This window comes from Alligator sinensis, unplaced genomic scaffold, assembly GCF_000455745.1.
Source record: "Alligator sinensis unplaced genomic scaffold, ASM45574v1 scaffold249_1, whole genome shotgun sequence".
NCBI classification, from domain to species: domain Eukaryota; kingdom Metazoa; phylum Chordata; order Crocodylia; family Alligatoridae; genus Alligator; species Alligator sinensis.
Window position 1 is genome coordinate 841,382 of NW_005842593.1, and position 22,767 is coordinate 864,148.

Sequence of the window (22,767 nt, forward strand, 5' to 3'; positions counted from 1 at the left end):
CCTAGCTTTGTACAGACCTTAGAACATGTAGCCCAAGTCTTCAGACAGTTTAAATAGGTCCAAATTTTGCATATAGACTTTGCATGAAATTAGGGAACTCAACCTGTATACAGCTCATTGGATACATTAAATGAGCTAAATTGGGTGAAACTCCTGCCTTGTTGCCGGCACCCATCCCAAAGAGAGGAGAGGTACGCAGGTGCCATTTCCACAGTTCATGCTTCCGCTGGTTAAATATTTGCGTTTCATTTTATTTGGCAGCTACACAATACTCCTGGTTCCATTTCTTGGGCTAGGCTCATAGCACTTTTATTTTGTGAACCACTTGAACTGGGCCACTGTTTTATCAAAGAAAAGCACTGAGATAGACATTTGGCTTGATGGACTAGACTCAGAAGAGGGAATTTTGTTTCTGCAGTATACAGGATGAAGACTTGTTGTTGCTGCCACAAACCTAAATTATGATAGGCTGGAGACTTTAGACATGCCTTGGTGCAAACCATAAGACAGGGCTGTCCAGCTTCAGAGGGACCAGGTACTGCATGAGCTATATAGCTGGGTGGGCCACCCCAGCTCCAGAAGCAGGGGAAGGAAACTAAAGCCACAGGAGCAGCTGGGGTAGTGGTGCCTGGGCAGGACCCTGCAGGCCACAAATTAACTCGTTTCAGGCCTCATGTGACCCATGGGCTGCAAGTTGACCAGTACAGTCATAAGAGAAGCCCCTGACTGTTGAATTAAGGACGGGGGCTGGCAACACGGAGCAGATGGGGCTGCAAGTCCAGATTGAGGGACAGCAGAAAAGCTGTGTATGGACCCAAAGGCCGCAATAGCATGGGAGTCAGGATTAAGGTACAGACTCTGTCTCTCTCTCATTCAACATAACACAGAGCCAAGCAGACACCATGAAAGTCTTAAGTAGCCTGCATAGAAACAGCCTTCTGTTGACTATGCACTTTTGTTCTCAGCAACATCAGAGGAACACCTGGATTGTACCAAGTCTCCATCTGCTATGTGGCCCAGAGTGAAGTGCCCAGTCAGATATCGCAGGCAAGCACACTGCTCTGTAGGAGCTTGCCCAATGGTGGGGGCTGGGATTTCCAGATAGCAACTTGCTCAGCCAGACTCCTACATTCATGGAGAGAAGAATTCAACCAGCAGGCACCAGGTATCATTCAGTGAAAGGGTAAGGCCAGGGGTATGGGAGCAGCTTGGACACAGCCAGCCAGCCATGTCAGAACAGAAACATGTTTCTGGCCATGCAGCTAATACATTACCTTAGCTAGAGTACTGGACCGATAATTCCAATTGGGAGCATGGGAATGGGATAAATATCATGGGGCTGCAGACATGCCAGGGCAGACCAGCCCTGCCCTGCCCTCTTCCAGATGGGTGTAGCACTCTCAGGGGCTCTTCCATTATCATGTCTTCTCATGCTCCAGGGGTAGCTCTTCTGTCATGAAGAGGTAGGAGCTGATGGCTTCCCGCAGGCCCAGACTGAGAGGGGAGTCCTCCTCCCCTGCAGGTGGAGCCTCTGTAAGCAGCATGGAGCTACAGACACAAGAAAGGATGCTCAGCCTCAGTCTACTTGCCCGCCCCACAAATTTACACTAGCACCCATCCTGCCCAACACCCCGGTCACACTGGTCTTACAACCAAAATATTCAGCCTGGAGACAGCCCAGCCTCCAGTGTGAATGACTGCCCCCCTCCACCACCTCTTTGCCTGCTGGAACCTTGGTCCCTAGTGCTCTCCAGTCCCAAGTCAGACTCCCCACCCACCCCCAGCTCAGCATCCAGATGCCGGCTCTCTGAGCACCCTGCCTGGCTGCACCCAGATGATCCTGCTGGGCACTCTGTGACTTTACTGGTATTTGTTTGAAAGAAGTAAAGTGGGATGCCCTGAGTAACTGCAGAGAAGAACAAGGTTCTTCTGTGTTCCCTTCTGTCAACTGCTTCCTACCTGTCAAGCTCTTTCCAGTCAAGAGCTGGCTTCTTGATAATCACAGGTGGAGGGAGGTTCTGCAGAGGTGCTGAGCTGGCCCCTTGGATGTAGCAGGGCTCCTTCAGGAGGCAGCACAGCCCACCCTCAATTTCTAGGCAAGGAAGCAAGGACAGATAAGTGGTTTTCCCATGGTCTCTGCTAAAGAGTGCATGTTCCACAGGGGCATAGAATGACATGCACAGCTGACATTCACTGTATGCTTATGCACACATACAGCCTGTACTTACTGCACACAAGCACACAGCCTGCACATGCTCAGTCTGCTTGTACTGTTACACTGCAAACCCATGCACACACATTGCATATGCACAGCCTGCCTAAGATCTTAGGTTGAGAATTGAGGGTTGTGCAATGGCTACTGAGATCCACAAACTTCTTGTGTAGCCCAAGACAGAAGGGACTCTAATGAGATCCCTTTCTCTTACAGTTGCATGGTACCATTGTAGGGGGCTACCCTTTTGGGAAAGATTACTCCCTGTGCTGTAAACATCACACACATACTAAACCCAGGCAGCCCCAATGTTGTGCAGCCATTAAAGAGAGGTAAATGTAGGACAGGGTTGTTACCAGAGTAATAGTCTACCAGGTCCTGTAGGCTGGGGAATGTGAGACATGGGGAGATGTACAGCCAGCCATTCTCCAAACGGTTAATGCGATAGTGTTTGACAGAATCCCAGGAAGAGTGGTTTGTGCGCCTGACAGACAAGGAGTAGAAGCCTGCAGAAGGAGAGCACAGGGTCACTGTTGTGGTCTTAGGGATGAGAGGAGACTAAGGCCCTACAGGACAGCTCTGTGCTGAAAGTGGTAGTCTGGTGTTCCATGGTACTGCTGGTGCATTGCAATGACACAAGCTGGACATGGCTGCAAGCACCGGGCAACAAGTGGTGCTCTGGGACGTGAATTGTACCTAGGGGCCCTAGCTCCTTGTCTCTGGAGGGTGCTTCCTATAAATAGCACAAGCAAGCTGTATTCTGATTGACTTTGGAATTTCATGGCCCAGCCAACTGAAGAGCAACATAGCACAACCAGCTGGAGAAATGTAGGCTTGACAAAATTACAAGGTGGATAGACAACTGGCTCAATAGCCACAGGCAAATGAGGTTTTGAACGGAGTCCCACAGGGGTCTCCCCTGGGCCATTTAATGTTTATTAATGATTTGGAAGCTGTCACAAAATGCTTGGTGAGCAACTTTTGCAGTTGACAGAAAACAGGCTAAAAAAAATAGGCATGTTCGGCTTGCAGAAAAATCAATTAAGAGGGGCCATGATAGTAGTCTTGAAGTGTCTGAGGGGCTGCCACATACAAGAGAAAGAATACCTTTTCTCTTGCTGCAGGGCGTAGGACACATACCAATGGCTTGAAATTGTAGTAAAGTAGGTTTGGATTGGCTATCACTGAATAATTTCTTCATTGTTAGAACAGTGAGGCATCTGCCTAGGGAAGTTGTCTAGTCTTCTTCATTGGAGTTGTTCAAGAAGCTTATGGATAAGCACTGGATGTAGCAGTAGCTATGTCTGGCATGTGCTGTAACGAACTGGAAACCCAGGAACTTCCTTGCCCCCCAAGAACGGGATGAGCGAATATGGCCCGCAGGCCAGATCCAGCCCGCCAACTGACTGCACCCAGCCTGCAGCTGCCCGCAGCACTCCGGAGGGGGCTGAGCTCCGCCCGTGCCCGCCAGAGTAGCCCGTGCTGCGGTCCTGCCTGTGCCCCACGGCCCAGGCCCTGGCCAGCGTGCACAGCTTGTGGCGGGGCTGTTTCTGGCGCGGCTCTGCTCTCATCTCCAGTAGGAGCCGCCCCCCACCCACCTGCCCAGAGTAGCGCAGCAGGATACCACTGCTGGATACCACGGGGAGCAGAGCAGCACCCAGCCAACTGCAGCCCCGCCAGAAACTGCACATGCTGGCCGGGATCCAAGCTGGCAGGGCTGCTCTGCCCCCTCGCCGCCAGCTGCAGTCCGTGCCCCTGCTGCACCACTCCCAGCGAGAGAGAGCTTCAGCCAGGCGGCTCCTGCCCCAGCGCGGTGCGCTCAGCTCCAGCTCCTGGCTGCTCCCCACCCACTCCGCGCCCAGCTGACCCTCTCCTCTGGCTCGGAGTGCACAGCAGGGGCAGGAGGAGGAGGAGGAGCGGTGGGAGGGGAGCAGTCGCAGAACAGCGGCAGCGGCCCAGGCCCCGCGAGCGCGCGAAGTTTCCGGCGGGCTGCGTCAGTCGGGTGCGGCTCCGCTTCTGTCGCCTCCGGCGGTGGCTGCTCCTCTTGCGCCGCTCTGGGCATGGGGGGAGGGAGGAAGTTTCATCCAGGCAGCTCCCGCTGGAGGCAAAGGGAGCAGAGCAGCACCTAGGGGGCTACAGCATTGCCAGAAGCTGCACACTGGTCGGGGACGGGGACAGGGACGGGGTCAGGCTGCGGGCGCGGGCAGGAGCGTGGCGCAGGCTGCCCCAGGCGGGGCTCAGGCCCATGCAGATCACCGAAGGGACAGCCTCGGACTGAGTGAGCTCTGCTGCACGCGCCCCGCCTCCCCCTCCTTCTCCTCACCCCAGCTGGTTCCCAAGAATTAGTGCCCAGGCAGCTCCCGCCAGTACATGCCCCCCTCCCCCAACCCCTGACAGGGTAGGGTGTGCAGGGAGTGGACTGCATCCATCCTGCACCCAAACACGGCTCCCTGCCCATCCAGAGCCCCATAGGTAGTTTTGGAAAGTTGTTGCATGGCAGTGGGGTCCTGACCCGGCCCACAACAGCTCATCAAAACTGGTATATCAGGGGTGAGCAAAATGTGGCCCTGGGGTCAGATGCGGCCCGCCAGGCCATTCTATCCAGCTCGTGGGCCCCTAAAAGATTTAGAAAATGAATATTAATCTGCCCTGAGCTGCCTGCCACACAGCCCTTGATGGCTTGCCGAAACTCAGTAAGTGGCCCTCTGCCCAAAATAATTGCCCATCCCTGTCCTATGTGGTCCTCAGGCCCAAATAATTGCCCATCCCTTCCCTTGAAGATCACTGTGAGAGCATGAGAAAAGATCTGCAGCCCAGAGCAGGCGTATACTGGAGAAGAGCACCAGTAGAATGAAGCAGAGCTTTGAAACTGTTAATTACAAGAGACAATTAGAGGAGCTGGGATAAGTTTATGGACGGGATATAGAAAGGGGAGGTCTAGCATTGCAGTTAGAGGGTGTGATGTGTGGAGTCATGCTTGCTGTTTCCAGGTTGCAGAGCAGAACAAAGGGTGTTTGGCTTTTCCTATGCTTCTGGGCCTTGCTGATTGCTATATGGGCCCAGGAAGGAATTTTCTCCCCTCTAGTTACTACAAGTGTCCAGGGTTGGCCAGGGGTGGGGGTGGGTTGGGAGAGTTTTTGGTTTGTTTTTTGTTTTTTGGTGTATTGCCTGCAGCCAATGCTGGAAATTTTGACTGGGTTGTTTCAATGCTTCTGCTGGGGCTACAACCCAGTTCCTGGCTAAGTCTTGCCCCCCTGCTCAGGGTCAGCCCAATTGCCACAATTGGGGTCAGGAAGGAATTTTACCCCGTGCTTGGATTGGTACAGACTGTGGGGGGTTTGCCTTTCTCTGCAGCGGGAGGCACTGCCCTCTTCCTTGGATCTCTCAAGTACATTTTAACAATCCTTGCAGGAGTGAGACACTGACAGCCCTCGTTCCCTGCTTTGTCTGTGATAAGTTAGGGTGCTTTTGGTGTTTTGGGGCCATAAACTTTCTTGTTACATAACAGGGTTGATTGTGTAGTTCTAGGAATAGGTTAGACAAGGACTTCTATGGGATGGTTTCAGTAGGGATGATCCAGTCTTGAGCAGGGGGTTGGACTAGATTACCTCTGGATTAACTCCCTTCCAGCCCTACTTTTCTATGATTCTATGACCTGGAGTGCTGTTGTCATAAGTCTGCTGCCCAGGCAGGAGCCCACTGACTGCAAGTTAGCAATATGCAGCCCATGGGCTGCCAGTTAGAGAGCCCTGTCCTATAACACAACTGTATGCTATTTAGACAGTAAAAGACAAACAAATGAAAAATCCAACAAAAAGCCTAAAATGTGACACAGGAATAGCAGGAGAGAAGGGTATCAGCAATTCTTTAAAACAGATCTTCAGTCACCTAGGAGACTTGATTTTATAAATTCATAGTGCATCTACACCTTGAATACTGTGCCCAGTTTTGGTCCCCACACCTGGAGGGGTTTCCACATAAAGAAAGCCTAAGGAGGTTAGGCCTATTCTGTTTAGGAGAGAGATGCCTGAAGGGGGGGGCATGATAAGGGTTTACAAAATACTGAATGGTGAAGCAGAAGTAAATATGAATTTATTATTTACGCTCTCTCACAATATAAGAACTAGGGGTCATAAAATGAAAGTAGTGGGTAATAAGTTTAAAACTAACAAAAGAAGTTATTTTTTACACAGCCTGTAATTAATATGTGGAACTCATTGCCACTAGATGTCATGGAAGCTGACAGTTTAGCTAAATTTGAAAACAGATTGGACAAGTTCTTGGAGTAAAGGTGCATCAGTAGCTATTGAACAAGAAGTTAGGGGTTCAGACTCTGAATCAACACTTCTTGGACCTAAATGCTGGAGGCAGCAGTTTGGAGAGGAACAGTGGGAAAAGAAACCCTGTTCACTCTCCATTCAGCATTTGTTCTCTGCCACTGTGTGACACAACATAGTGGGCAAGACAGACCTATGGACTGATCCAGTAAATGGCAGTTCTTATGTTCTTATGCCTCAACAGAAGTGCCTTGGGGATTTAAGTTCCTATTAGGATTAGCTGGCGAATAAGCAAGAGTTCTGAGACTAAAATTTGGACTTGGGCACCAAAATTAGCAGTGACATGCTTATGAGTTTAGCGCAAAGCAACCTGCTTAGCTGCCGCCAATTCTGTTTGGAAGAGCCCCTTGGAAGTCTTTGCCTGATGTAGGTAAGGAGGGCATCACAGGCTCCCTAGAGAAGGAGGAGCAAAGTGAGAAACCTGGTTTCCTTCATATTTGCAGCTCCACAGCTGCCTAAGCCTGGCACTCAGCTGAGTCAAAGCAGCAGGAAAAGGGGGAACTAGGGCTCAGACTAAGCTCTCTGGTGTGTTAAACTCCTGTCCTGTGGGAATGAGGGACTCAGAGGGTACATTTACATGTGCACTTTAATGTGCAGTAGACTATTTTATGTAAAAAAAAACCCATGACAGTATACTAATGCACAGTAAAATAGTCTACTGTATGCATCACTTAAAAAAACATGCAAATATGCTACTGTGCATTAGCGCAGCCTGATGCACATTAATTTAGTACCTCACATTGGAGGTACTAAATGCACATTAGAAAAGGCATATTAATGCACATGTAAACACACTCAGAGGGAACCAAACTGCTTCTAACAGACAGAGACTAAAACAGAAAACAGGCCTTGCCCTGGGAAAGAAGCATGTCTGAGACAGAAGCTCAGTGCAAAGGGCAGCACTAGCAGATTCCCAGAGAGTTGGGGTACATGGTGTTACAAGGAACAGCAGAAAAGGTCAGAACAGGTTTCTCTGCAAGTGTATCATCTGTCCTACAGATTGGGCTCTGCTGGGGAGCCGTGGTAAGGGCAGAGGAAAGAGAATTATTTACTATGATGTCCAGGGCAGCAGTAGATGTAGGGGGATAAGATTAAAAAAAGGAAAAGGTAGGATAAGGGTCAGGAACTAAATCTGACTCTAGAGGTACAAGATACTGATTGCTCTCATGCCAGACAGAAAGGCAGGTCAGGCTGTCAACGTGTCTAAGGAAAGGTGGGCACCCCCTGACTTAAGGCATTGGCATGATTGCAGATGAAAGGGTTTCCCATCTGTGGCAGTTCCAAGAAGAGGAGATCTTGGTCCTTAGTACCTTATCTTGTCATTGAGGGATACCTGACTTAGCTTTCTAAGTTTGGAAAGATTTCAGGAGCATAGTTCAAATCAGTGGGTAGATGGTTCTCTCATGTGTCACAATTTTCATTGAAAAAAGTGGTCCTTTTTGGAGCTGAAATAGCTTGTCTCTGCTTAACCAAAAGCTACAGGAAGTTTTCTGCCTGAGGACTGTACAGTGGGGGAAGAGGGTTAGCAAGAAACAGAAAACATAATGTGTGTGCAGGAAACCACAGTTCAAGGCATGCAGTGTGAATGATCAGAGATAAGGCTAATAACACCATGTATATCAATGTACAATGCATTGCAGGAGAGACAAGTGATACCTTCAGTCAGTAACTATTTGCTCAGTCTTTGGATCTGTGTATCTAAAATTTGGCCACCCTAGCTCCTATGCCGGCAGGCACTCACTTCTGAAGAGAATTCTTCCCATTTGAAGTCAATGAAGCAGTAAAACAACACACCAGAGGTGGAGCTTGTGGGGAATACTCATGGTTTTAAGTGGTTCACACATTAGCTTCCAGTGCTTCCATTTGGAAGGGTGAAGGAACTTGATGAGTTTAGCCTATTATGTTCCCACTCAGTCTCCTTTTTCTAAATTTAATATCAAAGGTTGTTAATAAAGAGCATTTTACCATGTCAGCTAGTGAAGGTAAAAAATAAATTAGTTTAATTTGCTTAAAAAAAAAATGGTGTAGGAAAAACGGTCACAGTAGCATATTTGCATATTAAGAAAAACTTTCTGACTATATGGGTAGGGAAGCATTTAGCTCAAGCTGCCTAGGGAGGGTGGGAAGTTTCCTCCACTGGTAAGTTTAAGAGCAGGTCAGACATATCTCTCAGGGATGATCCATATACATTAGATCTTGCCTCACTGTAGGGTCTGCATTAGATGATTGCTTGAGGTATTTTCCAAAGCCATTGTTTTATGATTTATGGCAAACAGAAAATATTCTGTAAGGAACTTGCCCTAGCCACAGTGGGCCCTGGCAGTCCTAGTCTGTGCCTGAGCACTCACCTCTCAGGATGACGTGGGTCATCATTACAAGGCAGATAATAAGTCACTGTGTGCTATGGTGGGAGGGTGCTGGTAGAAATGCAGAACATGCCCTTTCCCCCAGCAAGCATTTTCTTCTGTTAGGTACATTGCTAATAAAATCACCACTTTCACTGGATGTTACAGGTCAGTTCCTGGCCTGTAGCTCTACTTTTTCTGTACAGGTGGGACACAAAGCTTCTCTAACAGGTTCCTGGACTTTTGTAAGGCTTAAGTTGTGCCCCAGGACTGCTTTCAGTCATGCTGGGGACCATTTCAGCTGCAGCCTGCTTTGAAGGACCCAGACATTTCAGTCTCAGCTTGCTTCCAGCCCAAGGAATGGAAAGGTAGTTTAGAACTATCCTTCCACCTGGGAGCAGGAATCTGCCCCTCACTGGGGCAGTAGCCAGCTGTGTACAGCTTAGTGGCCATGCCTCTTGCTTCCCCTTTCTCCCTTCACTTCCCTGAGCTGGCAGGGCTGAGAGGGGACCTGGAGCTGATTCCCCTATCTATGTACTTCTGGAGTGTTCATGGGTCAGTTTGGTTTGGTGTGCATGGAAGATTTTAAGCCATGAGGCCAATTAATGAACAACCTTCTTCATCAGTTCCTACAATAACTGTAGCACTGTGTTCTGGGCACATACAGCCAGGTGTTGCCCTTCACAGTCATTCACCCTCAAGAGCAGAGAGCAGCCCTCTGGGAAGGTAAGCAGCTCTGTGGGGTGGAGAAAGGATGGAGAATGCCCAGCCTCAGCCAAACAATTTCCTGGAGTCCTTCAGTGGTATGGGACAGAGCACACCACTGGACTCTCATGAGCCTGGTACCTGTGGGAAAGAGGGTGCCTAGGCTTCTGTTGCAAATCTGAACCATCCACGTTATTCTCAGCCCCTCCCTCCTCTTCGGTTGACAGTTCTGATAGACCTGTGCCATGGCTTGGCAAACTCCCCTACCTTTCCTTGTCTGGCTCTCTCTAATCAGGAAGGAACCACTGTGATTGTAAGGCAGAAACAGCAGCTCCTCAGCCTTTTCTCGGCTAATGCCCTCGTACAGCCACCTGTAAAAGATAACAGGTCCCTGACTGCTGTGCATCTGGCAACAGGCAGGTTTCTTGCTTTTAATCTCAGGGCAGCAGCCCTGTGCAAAGTGACAGTTCCCCCTGGACGAAGAGACAGGACTGAGCATGGTGTGGGGACAGTAGTGCCTTGGCAGGGGATGCAGTAGAGGGGATCAAAGTGTTTTCCATCTCTCTTGGTTACATTAAGGCTTCACCTTTTACCCTGGGAAATACCTAAAGACCTCACTAGCTGGGATGTAGAGAAAGGTAGATAGATGTGTTAGTCCAAAGTCAGGCAGAAAGCAGCCTAGAGTGGCATCTCATAGACTAATTCTGAGAGGTATAAACTTTTGTAAGCAACTGCTTGATTGGTTAGGTGCTAGACTAGACTATATGCATCACCCAGACCTGAAGTGCAGTTTCCCTTTGCCTGGAACATGGTTCTGGCCTGACGAGAAGCGTACAACAACACAATGAGCAGGACAATGAGCCCCTCTTTTTCAGCCAGCAGAGCCATGTTGCCCCTTCCTGGTAAAGAGGCCAATAGGAAACAGCACCATGTCATGAAGCTGTAGGGCTTGAGCCCAGTTCTTGGTTGCTTAGACTCTCATACATTTTTATAGCATTATTTGTTCTGGGAGGTTCCTGGTGCTTCAGGGAAAGACAAAATGGTGAGAGGAAACCTCACTCGAGCTTGCAGCTGCAGTGACCATGACTGCACTGCAGGTCTGGCCATTACATGCACAGGAGCCTCTACTTTCCAATGGATGGAAGTAGCAGCCAGGCCTTAAGCTCACTATCTGTTGAGGGGAATGTCAGCAGCCAGATTCATGACTGCAGAAACATGCATGCCAAACATGTTTTAGCCCTGCACCAGGAGTTACATTAAGGCCAGAGCCATGTACTAGGCTATATCAGCACCCAGAAAGATCAAGGAATCCAGACAAAAAAGGAAGAAAGCCCATTCTTACAGGCTTCCCAGAATAAATGTATTATATTAAATATTCAAAATGCCTAAAACCATTGGCATTGTGTCTGTTCACAAACTGGTTGAACTGTGCAATTAACCAACAAAAGCCTGAATGCTAAATTGCACTTACAGGTGTAAAACTGCTCCTGGGTAGGTTTTCAATTTACATTTTATTTCAGGGAAAATTTGACCTAAAATTCCTTTTTCTAAACAATGGGCCAGCGATACTGCATGCATTTGTACAGGACCTGCCCAGAGGTTCTATGAGGACAGCATTGAGGTGATGCCACAGTACCAAAATATAGAAATAAAGTAGGTTTGGAGATCTAGTGGAGAGGAGACAGAAGGATCACACTGGAAGTTGTTGGATTAGAATGAATGGGAATTGAAGGTCATGTCTGCATGTCTTCCTCCTGCTCTGTTGAAAGGAGCAAGAGACAGCAGCTGCAGCAGGATAGTACCTGGGGGAGGAGGGGTGAGGGAGGGGGCATCACATGTATATGGGCAGTACATTTTGCTCAGGGGCCCTCAGATGCTTCAGGAATCTTCTGCAGCCCAGAGACCTCAGAGTTACTGCTGTGCACCACCAGAGCTCACACCAAGACATGTTTGCCTTAGACCCGAAGTCCATCTCCCCCCTTCTGCAACCCCAAATTGGTCAGAAAGGACTCTTGTCTTTGCCATCTGACCACTGAAGGAGATCCCCTAGGCCTAGGGGATCTAGTGCCCTAAACAAACCACCAGCACAAAGGGACAATGGGTATGACTGGATGGCTTGGGGATAGCTCCAGAAGAAGCACAGAGAACAGCTTAGCATGTGAATCCTGCTTTCTGGTGCTGAGGTCTTCTGGAACACCGTTGAGGGCAAAGTATAACCCTGACACCTCCTGACTTCTATGGGGATGAGAGAGAAGAAGCCTGGGTCATTGATATCTACAGCCTGCACAGCAATGGCTGTCCTCGCCCTGCATGTTTCCCATTCATCTCTTCCTGTCTGGCTGGCCATGGCCTTGGGCTGTAATGCAGACATTTGCCCAGGAGTATTAGTCTCCTGTGCATTGCCAAGTGTAGGAATGGAGGCAGGATGGCACTTCAGAGACTGACTTGTTCAGAGGCATAAGTTTTTGTAGACAACAGCCTACTGCATCAGATGCCATAGCTGTCACCTATAAAAGTGTATGCCTCTCTGAACCAGTTAGTCTCTAAGGTGATTGGCTTTACCAGGTGGAGAAATGTACAGGGACTGTGCCCTTCATTGTGTTTGCACATACCATCGCAGTGGGTACCCAGCCACAACTGTGGGCACTGCTTCAGTACAAATATGACATCATAACTTCTGCCCCAGGGTTTGCAGGCTTACTCCAGTCAGTGCTGTGCCCTTTCAGACAGAGAGCAGGAGCACCTACCTGTGCCACACTTTGGCCACATAGCTGCTGGGCACATAGCACTCTTGGCCAGATGCTAAAGACACCACTTTCCACCACTCTCCGTCCCTGCAAGGAAAATAGTCTTCCATTAATTACAATTCCACATGCCTCCAGCAGGGGAGGCTAGGCTGAGGCTGGTTTCTGGTGCTGAGATCTTCTGGAACACTGTTGAGGGCACGTCTCCTGAGGCTGAGCTGCTGTTACCCCCTTCTGGGGAGCCACTATCCTCACCAGGTGATGGCTCCTATTGCCCCTGCCAGCAGCCAGCCATCTGCCATCTTAGCCTGCTGTGCTGATCATGCTCCCCAATGGCAGTTGGGAGTTCCTGAACCTGAAGCCACGAGGTCACAATGCTGTGGCAGCTGCAGGCCACATGCAGCAAACCAGCACTGAATGAACACTTGCACTTTTGTGCCAGTGGGCACAAGGCTTGATCTGAAGCAAGGCCTGGACTCACTGAGTCAGGTCTCCATTACAACTCCAGCCCTCAGCCAGGGCAGGAACTCAGTAGAGGGGAGAGGATCCTCTCTGAGCCAGAGAACACATGCATGCCCTAGAGAGCTTTCAGTAAGGACTGTGGAAGATACACAATAGCTTGCAGAAACATCTTCTAGCAGTTTTGAAGTGACTGGAAGCCAGACAACAGAGAACTGACAGCCACTTCTCACTCCAGAGTCATTCTTAAAGAGGGCCTGGAAGCAGACACCCTGTACACCAGGCATGGGCAAAATGTGTCTCACAGGCCAGATGTGGCCTGCCAGGCCACTCTATCCGGGCCGCGGGGTCCCTAAAAAATTTAGAAAATCAATATTTATCTGCTCCTGCCTACCTGTCATGTGGCCCTCGCTGGGTTGCCAAAACTCAGTAAGCGGCCCTCCACCCGAAATAATTGCCCGCCCCTGCTGTACACTGAGTGCTGAGTTTATGGGCATGCTGCAGAGCCTGTTGCCTACCATAGAATGAAGGAAACTCTCAAAAGACTGTGCCTGAGCTCTGTGGAGGGGCAGGGGCCTAGGTCTGGGCAGAGTAGCACTGACAACAACTGAGCTCTTGCAGCTTCCACATCACTTTTGATCTGACTTACTCTGAAAGGACATTCAGCCACTCCCCCATCCTCAGGACGGTCTCTGTCCCCTCCCCTGAGGGGAAATTGCACAAGGCAACAGCCACATAGCTGTTCTGACCTGCAAAGAGAGGCACAGAGATATTGACATTGGAGCATTGATCTCTGAAACAGCATCTCATAAACAGCTGCCTTTCCCTGCTAGTGCTGGTGCAGGTGGATGTGTACGTAGAAGGCTCAGCCCTCTTGCACAGGGTATAAAGGAGTAGCAACTCCTACCTTCCTGAATGGGCACCGGAGACTGCATGGGGGTGGATGGACTGGGTTGGACGACAATCTGTTTGCTCCTGCTGGGCAAACTTCCCATTACTCCAGGCAGACAGTAGGGATCAACACACAGCTCTGATGCCCTGTAGCGGGAAGCATAATCTGAAAAACCAACAAGTAATTTGAGAAAATAGTGGTCGCACTTATGAAACACACAGGTGTATTGTCTGTATTATATAAAGCAATTTTAAATAGCCATCTAGAAGAAACAACAGTATTGATGACACAATAAGCTATTGATGTTGGATCAAAAATTAGTGCTGAAGAATGGGAGACCATCTGGAACAGTGGTCCTCACATATCCATCTGCATCATAATAAAAGAAAAACGTTTAAAACTCCTATATCAGTGTTATCTCACCCCAATTAAAATTAAACATATGTAAGGTATAGGAACAGGCAATTGTTGGAGGGAGTGTGGTCAGTTTGGGGGATTCTGTCACATACGGTGGATGTGTCCCAGAATCAAAATGTTCTAGAAGAAGGTTGAGGTGAAGGAAATAACAGGTGGTGAGGGAAATAACAGCTATCAGATAATACTTCAGTGTTTTTACTGAACCTTCCTCAAAACTCTGTAGCATATAAGAGTCATAAGGAATTGACCACTCATCTTGTAGTAGCTGCAAGAATTTCAGTTACAAAAGCCTGGAAGAGAAGTGACACCCCTAAAACCACTGACTGATTGGGAAGTTTTAGTAATGGAAAAGTTGTCCTATCAAGTCAATATTCTACAGGGGAGAAGGAAACAAGATGCTGACTTAGAAATTTGATGGAAATTCTTGGAATTTGCTAAAAAAAAAAAAAAGATTCTTCTGCCTCCAAAACAGACACTTAAAAAGAAAATTGAATATCAAAGGAAAGTCCAAGAGCTATGAATTAACACTTAAAAACAATTTGGCATAAATTGAAAAATTAAAAAGCAGAGTTAAGTAGAAGATAATTAAATCAATATTATGTAGCATTCTGAAGAAAGGGAGGGGGTGAATTATTATACATAGATGGAAACAAAAACTTAACATCAACTGAAACATAAAGGAACTGTCAGAGACTGGAAGGAAGAGGAAAAAACACAAGATTCTGTGGACATTGACTTGAGATAAGGTAGCACCGTGGATGGAAAATAAATATCTTTATGTCAATTTAAGGGGTCTAAATGTATATTTAAATGTTGCATTTAGTTCATAAGTTGGATTTGTTAATAAAGGTCAAAAAAAGAAAAACCAACAAACAAATCAGTGCTCCTAGCTTGTGGGCTTCTGTCTGTAGGCTCACCCTTAGGGCTCTTCAACTGCTCCCCACTGCTCCAGCCAGAGCTTTGCACAGTGCTCTCTCTCAGCACTGCAGGCTCTGCAGCATGCCCATGAACTCTCAGCACATGCAGCCTTCTCCGATGCCATATCCTACCCCACTCCTAGGGTCAAACCCCTATGCTAGGGCCCTTCCCCCTCTCCCACATCCCACCTCCCACCTTGCTGCTCAAATTCCCTGCTGTCAAGCCTACCTTGCTGTTATCTGGCACTGTGATACTGCCCAGCACCACCCTGCCTCCAGAGTACACTCTGCAAGCCCTGCTTTCCCTTAGCTAAAGCAATCAGCTTCCCACATAAATGTGGAAGGTATGGCTGCCCCATGCAAGCAGGGAGCAAGGGTCTGCACAAGCTGAGTGGCCAGCTGATGCAGTACCACTTCCTGCACTCCATACAGCTAACTACCAAGGCCAGGGAAGGGCCTGTGCATGAACTATGAAGAACAGCTTGCTGAACCCTTGGGATGGCCAGGCTATTGGAACAGCAACAGGCCATTGGCCGGGAACACCGTCCTCTCACTTCCAGTCCTCAGCCACAGACACACGCACACATAATTTAGGATACTGTTGCCTAACTACTATAGTTGGTATAGTATACAATGGGCCTATAGTAAATGCATGACTGGGGCTTCCAATCCACTGGGTCCTCTGAGCACTGAGGAACTAAGTCCCCGGGCCCTTTGGGAATTGGTGTAAGCAGTCCAATATGGCTTCTTACTGCTTTGAGAAGTTAGAGTGAAAATAACCCCCAAACTCCTCAGTAAAACTAATTCTGTCAGGTGCAGGGATGGCAAAGCAGCCCTGAGTTGCCTGCTTCATGCAAATCAGATTGAACAGCAAAAGGCAGGCCTGCCCCACAGGGGTCAATGCACCAGATCTTGCACTCAGCCAGGGAGAACATGGTGCTGCGGGATGTCAGAGAGAACACAGAATCCCTGTAACACTTGGTGAAGGCAGTTCCCCTGGTAACAGGGAAACGAGCAAAGAGGGGCATGACTGCGATGCCACAGATAAGTATGTCTTAAAGTGGCTAGTTTTCAAGCACGTGGGAGAGACTGCATTTCATCTTAAGGAGGAAAGCAACTGGTCCAAGGGTTTATTGTTGCCGAGCTTCTACTGGATAGAGATGGGGAAGGAGAACTCCCTCCCATCTTGGAGGGGATGTACCCACAGCCAGCAGTGGAACTGGAACACTGGATGTGTGAAGAATGAATCTGAGGGAGAAGGGGTTAGCAAAATGAATTTCCTTGGCTTCAATCTGGAGGCATCCCAGAAGGTCTCCTTCCACAGAAAATAAGGAGAGAGAATTGCACACTTACAAAGGAAGGGATGGAAGGTGGTTCAGGCCTGACTTAGGAGCAGTGGGGGAACAGCTAAGGGAAGGCATATTGAGGGTCAGTGAGGAGGAGGCCACTGGTAGTCAGTTCTGCAGGGCAATTTACCTGTGTCATTGTTGAGCTGTCCTGTCAAATTGTCCACAATGGGAAGAGAGCAAGCTGAGCTCTTAGTTCTAGGCTAAGAGCAGAGGGACCAGGAACTAGGCCAGTCAGACTGGTGGAGTCCATCTAACCCCATATCCCATCTTCATCTATACCCAATGCTGGTTGCCTCAAAGGGCAAGATATCTCAAAGAACAGTCATGACTAAGCTGGGCACAAAACTAGGCAGGGTCAGGCCTGCCCTCATAAACCAGTGCATGGTACGTGCCTTGTGTTAGAACAGTGGTGCTCAAACTCTGGCTTGGGGGCTAAATCTGGCCCACAGGGCCATGTCATCTTGTCTATGAGGTTCCCTGTGGGTACCAAAGTTTGGCAGCAGGGTTGTGGTGGTAGCAATTAACACTGACATGCAGTTTTTGTCCATGGCCAGATTCAGCGAGTATGGCTGGGCTAGCATGCAGGGTTGAGTCACAGCTGGATGCAGTGCGTGGGGCTGACTCAGTGTACAGTGTCACTCTGTGGCTGGATTCAGCCTGGAGGGCTGAGCCAGTGTACAGGGTTGTTCCACAGCCAGATCCAGTGCACAGGGCTGGGCCAATGCATGGGGTTGCACCCATGAACCGACCCTGCATGCTGCCTCTATAATGTATCTGGCCTGCGAACTGACCCCACTCCACTCATCCAGCCCAGGGTCCAGAAGGTTGAGCACCACTGGGTTAAGAGGTGTCCTTCCACACACCTGAGTAAATGCTGCTCTCTCATGTCCTACAAGATACAAAGGGAGGGTAAGGCTGGCCAGAGAAATGAACCTCTTCTTTACCTCTGAGCTACATTTAGATCTTATGGCTTTGCTCTTCAGGCACAGACTTAGCAGATGTCTTGTATATGAGTCAGAGCAGATGCTTCCAGGGAGCCTTGGACACTGGTTTTGTACTTTCCTGTTTTATAGCTGACAGTTTAACCTGCAGTGTAATCATTCTGCTGGTGCTGGTAAGAGGAGGCAAACCTAATTGTTGGTCACCTGGCCAAGTGGGCTTTTGAAACACTGTTGAGCCCATCATCAGCTGCCAGCAAGGAGAAATTGGCAGCTTAAGGCAAGAAGGCCAGTGTTCAGCTTCTGGACAGAGAAGGCAAGTTTGAAATCTTTGTTCAGGGCCTCACCATTAACCCTTTCAGGGAAACCATAGCCCCTGTTAAATATCTTGAGTGGCAAACCCCTGCATCAGCTCAGTCCTAAGGAGACAAGACGGACGGCTGGGAGAAAGAGCTGTGCAGAACAACCAGGGCCAGCACAAAGTGCTGGTCTTAGAATCAGAACTGATGCAGTGCCTCAGTGCAACATTAGAAAGCACTGACGAACTGGAGGGAGCACCCAAGAACCGTCCCTCTTGAGTGCTCCCTCCCAAGAACCAGCCCTCTTGGGAGCTGCAACACCAATAACTCTGACTATTTGTACTTATTAAAGAATAAACCATAACTCTTAAAAAAGCAAAGGTGCTGTTCATATGCCAGCATGGGTTAACTGCCATTTCTAAGTTAAATTCCCACCACAGGATTGCTGAAGGCCATATCATACTTCCAATTGCCCACTAAAACACCCCTCTCAATCCATCCAAATGCTTTATTTAAAAACAATGACCCACTTGCTCAGTATTTCTTACTGCCTGTGTTAAGCACTGGTGCCATATGCTGGGAAGTTTTTAAAGAGCTGCTGTGCTCTGCGCCAGAGATGGCTGCATTTCAGTAGGTGAAACAACCCCCAATGTGAAAGCTTTATTTCACCACCATTGTAAAGTGCTTTGAGCTCCTTGCCCAGAAGGGACAATGGGAGAGTTGTATTATCCTGGCTTTCCATAGTATGCTCACAATTCTCCCTCTTGTCTGACCTTAACTCAGTAACAAATTCACAGAATGGTGCTGGAGGAAAGCTTGTTGGGAAACTTTTAATGTCTCCCTTGAGGAATGGGATGAGTGGCAGGATGGAGGGGTTACACAGAGGGACTATATTTAAAGCGCTTTTTTAGTTATGTGCATTCCACCCCTCCTTGTTCAGAACATCCCTGTAGACTGGAGGGCCCCAGTCCCAATATCTAGCTCTACTTACTTGATTCTCATTACAGTGAAGGCTCTGTGGGACTCTTCAGAACCAAGAAGATATCATCCAATGTATGCAGTGTGAAATCTGCTGCTGCCCATGGCAGTGGGTCACTCTTGGCAATGCAGAATCTCCCTCACCATAGGAATGGTCTAGCACTGTGTAAATCCCTTCACTGAACGCTCTCCAGGTGGTAGATTCCTTTGCTCAGCACCCTGGTAAGGGTTTCTGCTGTGTTCTGCTACCAGAAGTGTCAGCCAAGTCTTTTGCTGCTATTGGTTATATTGAGTGTGCAGTGTTTAAGAGAGAAGGGAGCTGGCTGATGCCTCAGAGCCCACAAACCATTTACATTTCCTGTGATGTGTGCAAATGGTGAAGAGGAGTCAAGAACAATATGTTTCTCTTTTTGTTCAGACAGCAGCTATTACAACATCCTGCTTCAAATGTGCCCCTAGAAAATGGAACACAGATCCCCATGGATCTATATGTATTAGGCTTGGTTGCGGATCCCAGGAAAGGGGGTAAGGGAGGACAGACTTTCATCTGAAAATGGCTTGCAGAGCATAGTCAGTAAAGACCCCTCTGCACCATCAGGCTGATGAATTTCTTTGCTGCAGAGACAGCTGCTGGGTCTAAATAAATACAGTGACATAGAAACGAGCACATGAATACACACATGCATGCACATGCTCGCTCTTTCTATGTTAATACCCATCAACTTGGGTGTGCATATACCTACACCTAAGGATGTAGACTTATGTGTGTATGCGCATGCACACATATGTGAATACCAACAGAAACCTGCATCGGAAAACACACACACAGCTGTGTGTCTATTTATATACACATTTACTTCCCTCATACTGGTATAATCCATCTACATGCATGTACACACACAGCAACATGCATCTATACCAGGGCTTCCCAAACTTTTCCTCAGCATGACCCCATTTAAACATTGTAAATTTTTTGCAACCCCAAAATAATGCAAATAAGATCAGCAAGTCATAAATATGGCTTTACAATGTTTATGTTCTTTATAGATTTCTTTTAAAACATTTAAAATTATTTAAACTTATTTTTAGATTTAAAAAACAACATGGAATACAAAGACTGAAAAAGCTATTAAATGCATTCATTTGGCATTTATTTCAATTGCTTTAACTGTAGATTATATTTGCTGTGTTGTCATATTGTTAAACAACTGTAGATATCATGTATTTCAGCCATCCAGACTCAATATGCTGATTTTTACGTCAGCGTCCTGAAACATACAAGCACCTTGCTTTGGAGCTGCAACTGTCATGTATGGATGAATAGCATGAGAGTTACATATTTATAAACAGGAAGTAAATTCATCATACTCAGTCAACACTGTAAAACATCTTTGCATCTCCACTTTTTTATCATTCAGACCGCAAATGGGGTCAAGACCCCAAGGTTGGGAACTGCTGATCTATATCCTCATCATCCTCATCTATATCCTCATCCTCCTCACCATACACATTTGACCATAACTCCCCAGTGTGATGTATCTGCCAAAAGAACTAATGCAGTCTTGGAGCAGATGTATGGAGATCATATTCCTTCTGCATTTGTTTCCAATGGGACCACTTCAGAAACTCTGTCATGAGTTATTGTCCACAATTCAAAACAAGGTATCAATATATTGAAAAAGAGCCACAAAAATCATTAAAGGACTGGAAAGTAGCCATTATGGTGAAACAGCGCAGGAACTTTGGTTAATTCAAGAAATTAAGGGATGATTTGATCAATGTCTATAAGTATCTCCATGGTAAATAGAAATTTGCCCTGCTGTGTGCTTCAGTATAGCAAACAAGAATATAGTGGGCACATAGACAAATTTGCTCCACAATAAAGCATTACTGTCCACATGTGTGTCACTATTAGGGCACACTAGACTAAATTACTCTCCCATAGGATAGTCCTGTCAGACACAAGTACTATCTGATAGCGGAGTAAATTCGTGCAATTAAATGCATGTCTAGACGGTAACATGGGTGCAAATTGTGCCCAGTCAGCCAAACCAGCAGGGGGCCTGACTCCTGCCTGCTGCCAAGCCTGGTGGCTTGCCTTCAGGAGCCTTGTGACCTAGGCACCTACTTCGCCACCCAATGCTGCCACCTAGAGCCCAGGACTGCCCCGCTCTGGCCAACACTGCATATCGTGGCAAGGTGCGCAGCCTCTGCCAGGCAGCCCTGCACTTGCTGGGCATGGGAGGGAAGCCCCACATTCTGGAGCCAGCAGGAGGGACTTCTGGTGGTAAAGGTCAGGGGTTAGGGGTGGGACTTCTGCTCCCAAGATGGTGATCAGGGGGTGGGGCACCTATCAAGGGGCAGGGTTACCCAGGTGACCCTCAACAGTTCACCAAAACTCTTTAAGCGGCCCTCCACCCAAAATAATTGCCCACCCCTGCCCTAGACCACCTGTTGTGGTCTCGAACACAGACCCACTGCACCCTCAGGGCCTTAGCCTTGACCTGGCATGCTGGTCAGACTGCTGGTGTCCATGCTCTTACATTCACCAGGCTATATCCTTGCACACATGGGCATTAGCCCTTGTCATCTGGGCAAACTGCCGCTGAACATCGATGTCTCCCGACATGGCCATGAGGTCCACTACCTCAAGGCTCCAGTCGAGCCCCTGGCCCTTTGTGTCAGTTGGTGTGCGGCCCAACATGGCAGCAACTGGCAGGGGCCTTGGCAGCTCAGGCCTGGGCAACAGGTGCCTGCAGCACTGGGGCCCAGTGCCCGGGGGGCAGGCCCAGTCTGATAGGGGCCTCTGCGGGGCAGTCCTGGGCTCTGGGTGGCAGCATTGGGTGGCGAAGTAGGTGCCTAGGTCACAAGGCTCCTGAAGGCAAGCCACCAGGCTTGGCAGCAGGCAGGAGTCAGGCCCCCTGCTGGTTTGGCTGACTGGGCACAATTTGCACCCATGTTACCGTCTAGACATGCATTTAATTGCACGAATTTACTCCGCTATCAGATAGTACTTGTGTCTGACAGGACTATCCTATGGGAGAGTAATTTAGTCTACTGTGCCCTAATAGTGACACACATGTGGACAGTAATGCTTTATTGTGGAGCAAATTTGTCTATGTGCCCACTATATTCTTGTTTGCTATACTGAAGCACACAGCAGGGCAAATTTCTATTTACCATGGAGATACTTATAGACATTGATCAAATCATCCTTTAATTTCTTGAATTAACCAAAGTTCCTGCGCTGTTTCACCATAATGGCTACTTTCCAGTCCTTTAATGATTTTTGTGGCTCTTTTTCAATATATTGATACCTTGTTTTGAATTGTGGACAATAACTCATGACAGAGTTTCTGAAGTGGTCCCATTGGAAACAAATGCAGAAGGAATATGATCTCCATACATCTGCTCCAAGACTGCATTAGTTCTTTTGGCAGATACATCACACTGGGGAGTTATGGTCAAATGTGTATGGTGAGGAGGATGAGGATATAGATGAGGATGATGAGGATATAGAACTTAAGAATGTACAGCTTATATAGTCTGGAGTAAATAACGTTATCTTGAACTAGGGATTTGGTTATCTTGTAGCAGAAAGCCCCTTTTCCTCTTGCCTGCAGTTGTTCTCCCATCCCTGGATGTTTTTCCTCTTCTACCTTCCTCTTTCTTTCACTATAAGATAAGGAATTGTGTTTTGAAATTTGTGTGTGCGCATTTTGTATCTCCCCTTGTATTTTGGTATTTTTATCTATTTGTGTGCCATGGCATGCGTGCATGTAACAATGTTAACAAGGGCAGGAATCAAACTGCCCTTCCCTGTATCAGGCTGGCCCCTGAAAGAGCGAGTGAATCAGTGATTGAATGTGGAACACAGTAGCAGGCAGCAATTAACACCCAAGGAAACTGCAGATCAACCAATGGAAGAACTCAATAGAAGACAATGTAACAACCGGGAAATCTCTAAATGTCACTGATCAAGGGCTAGAAGCCCTGGCCTGAGTTAATCAATGCCGGGGACCAACTTTTGGGCTGAATATCTCCAGATCGACCGCTCCCAGAGCCCTATTCAAAATTCATCAACGGACTCCCAAACCTGCGCGTACATGCGGACGACCCCTGGGGCTGACAGATGCCATCCAGTAGCCACTGAGGGGGGGGGAGTCTCACAAGGG

At 48.1% G+C, this 22,767-nt stretch overlaps 1 protein-coding gene across 1 annotated transcript; it reads right to left on the minus strand.

Moving 5' to 3' along the window:
• Positions 1-246: 246 nt before the first annotated feature.
• Positions 247-15,093, minus strand: SLA2 (Src like adaptor 2). The gene is made up of 7 exons (XM_025214662.1): positions 13,710-15,093; positions 13,452-13,551; positions 12,347-12,433; positions 9,867-9,970; positions 2,569-2,718; positions 1,960-2,092; positions 247-1,548 (listed from the first exon to the last, which is right to left on the minus strand). Exons 1-7 carry the CDS (start codon positions 13,795-13,797, stop codon positions 1,419-1,421), a joined length of 792 nt encoding a protein of 263 aa, XP_025070447.1. The 5' UTR covers positions 13,798-15,093; the 3' UTR covers positions 247-1,418.
• Between the last annotated feature and the right edge of the window lie 7,674 nt (positions 15,094-22,767).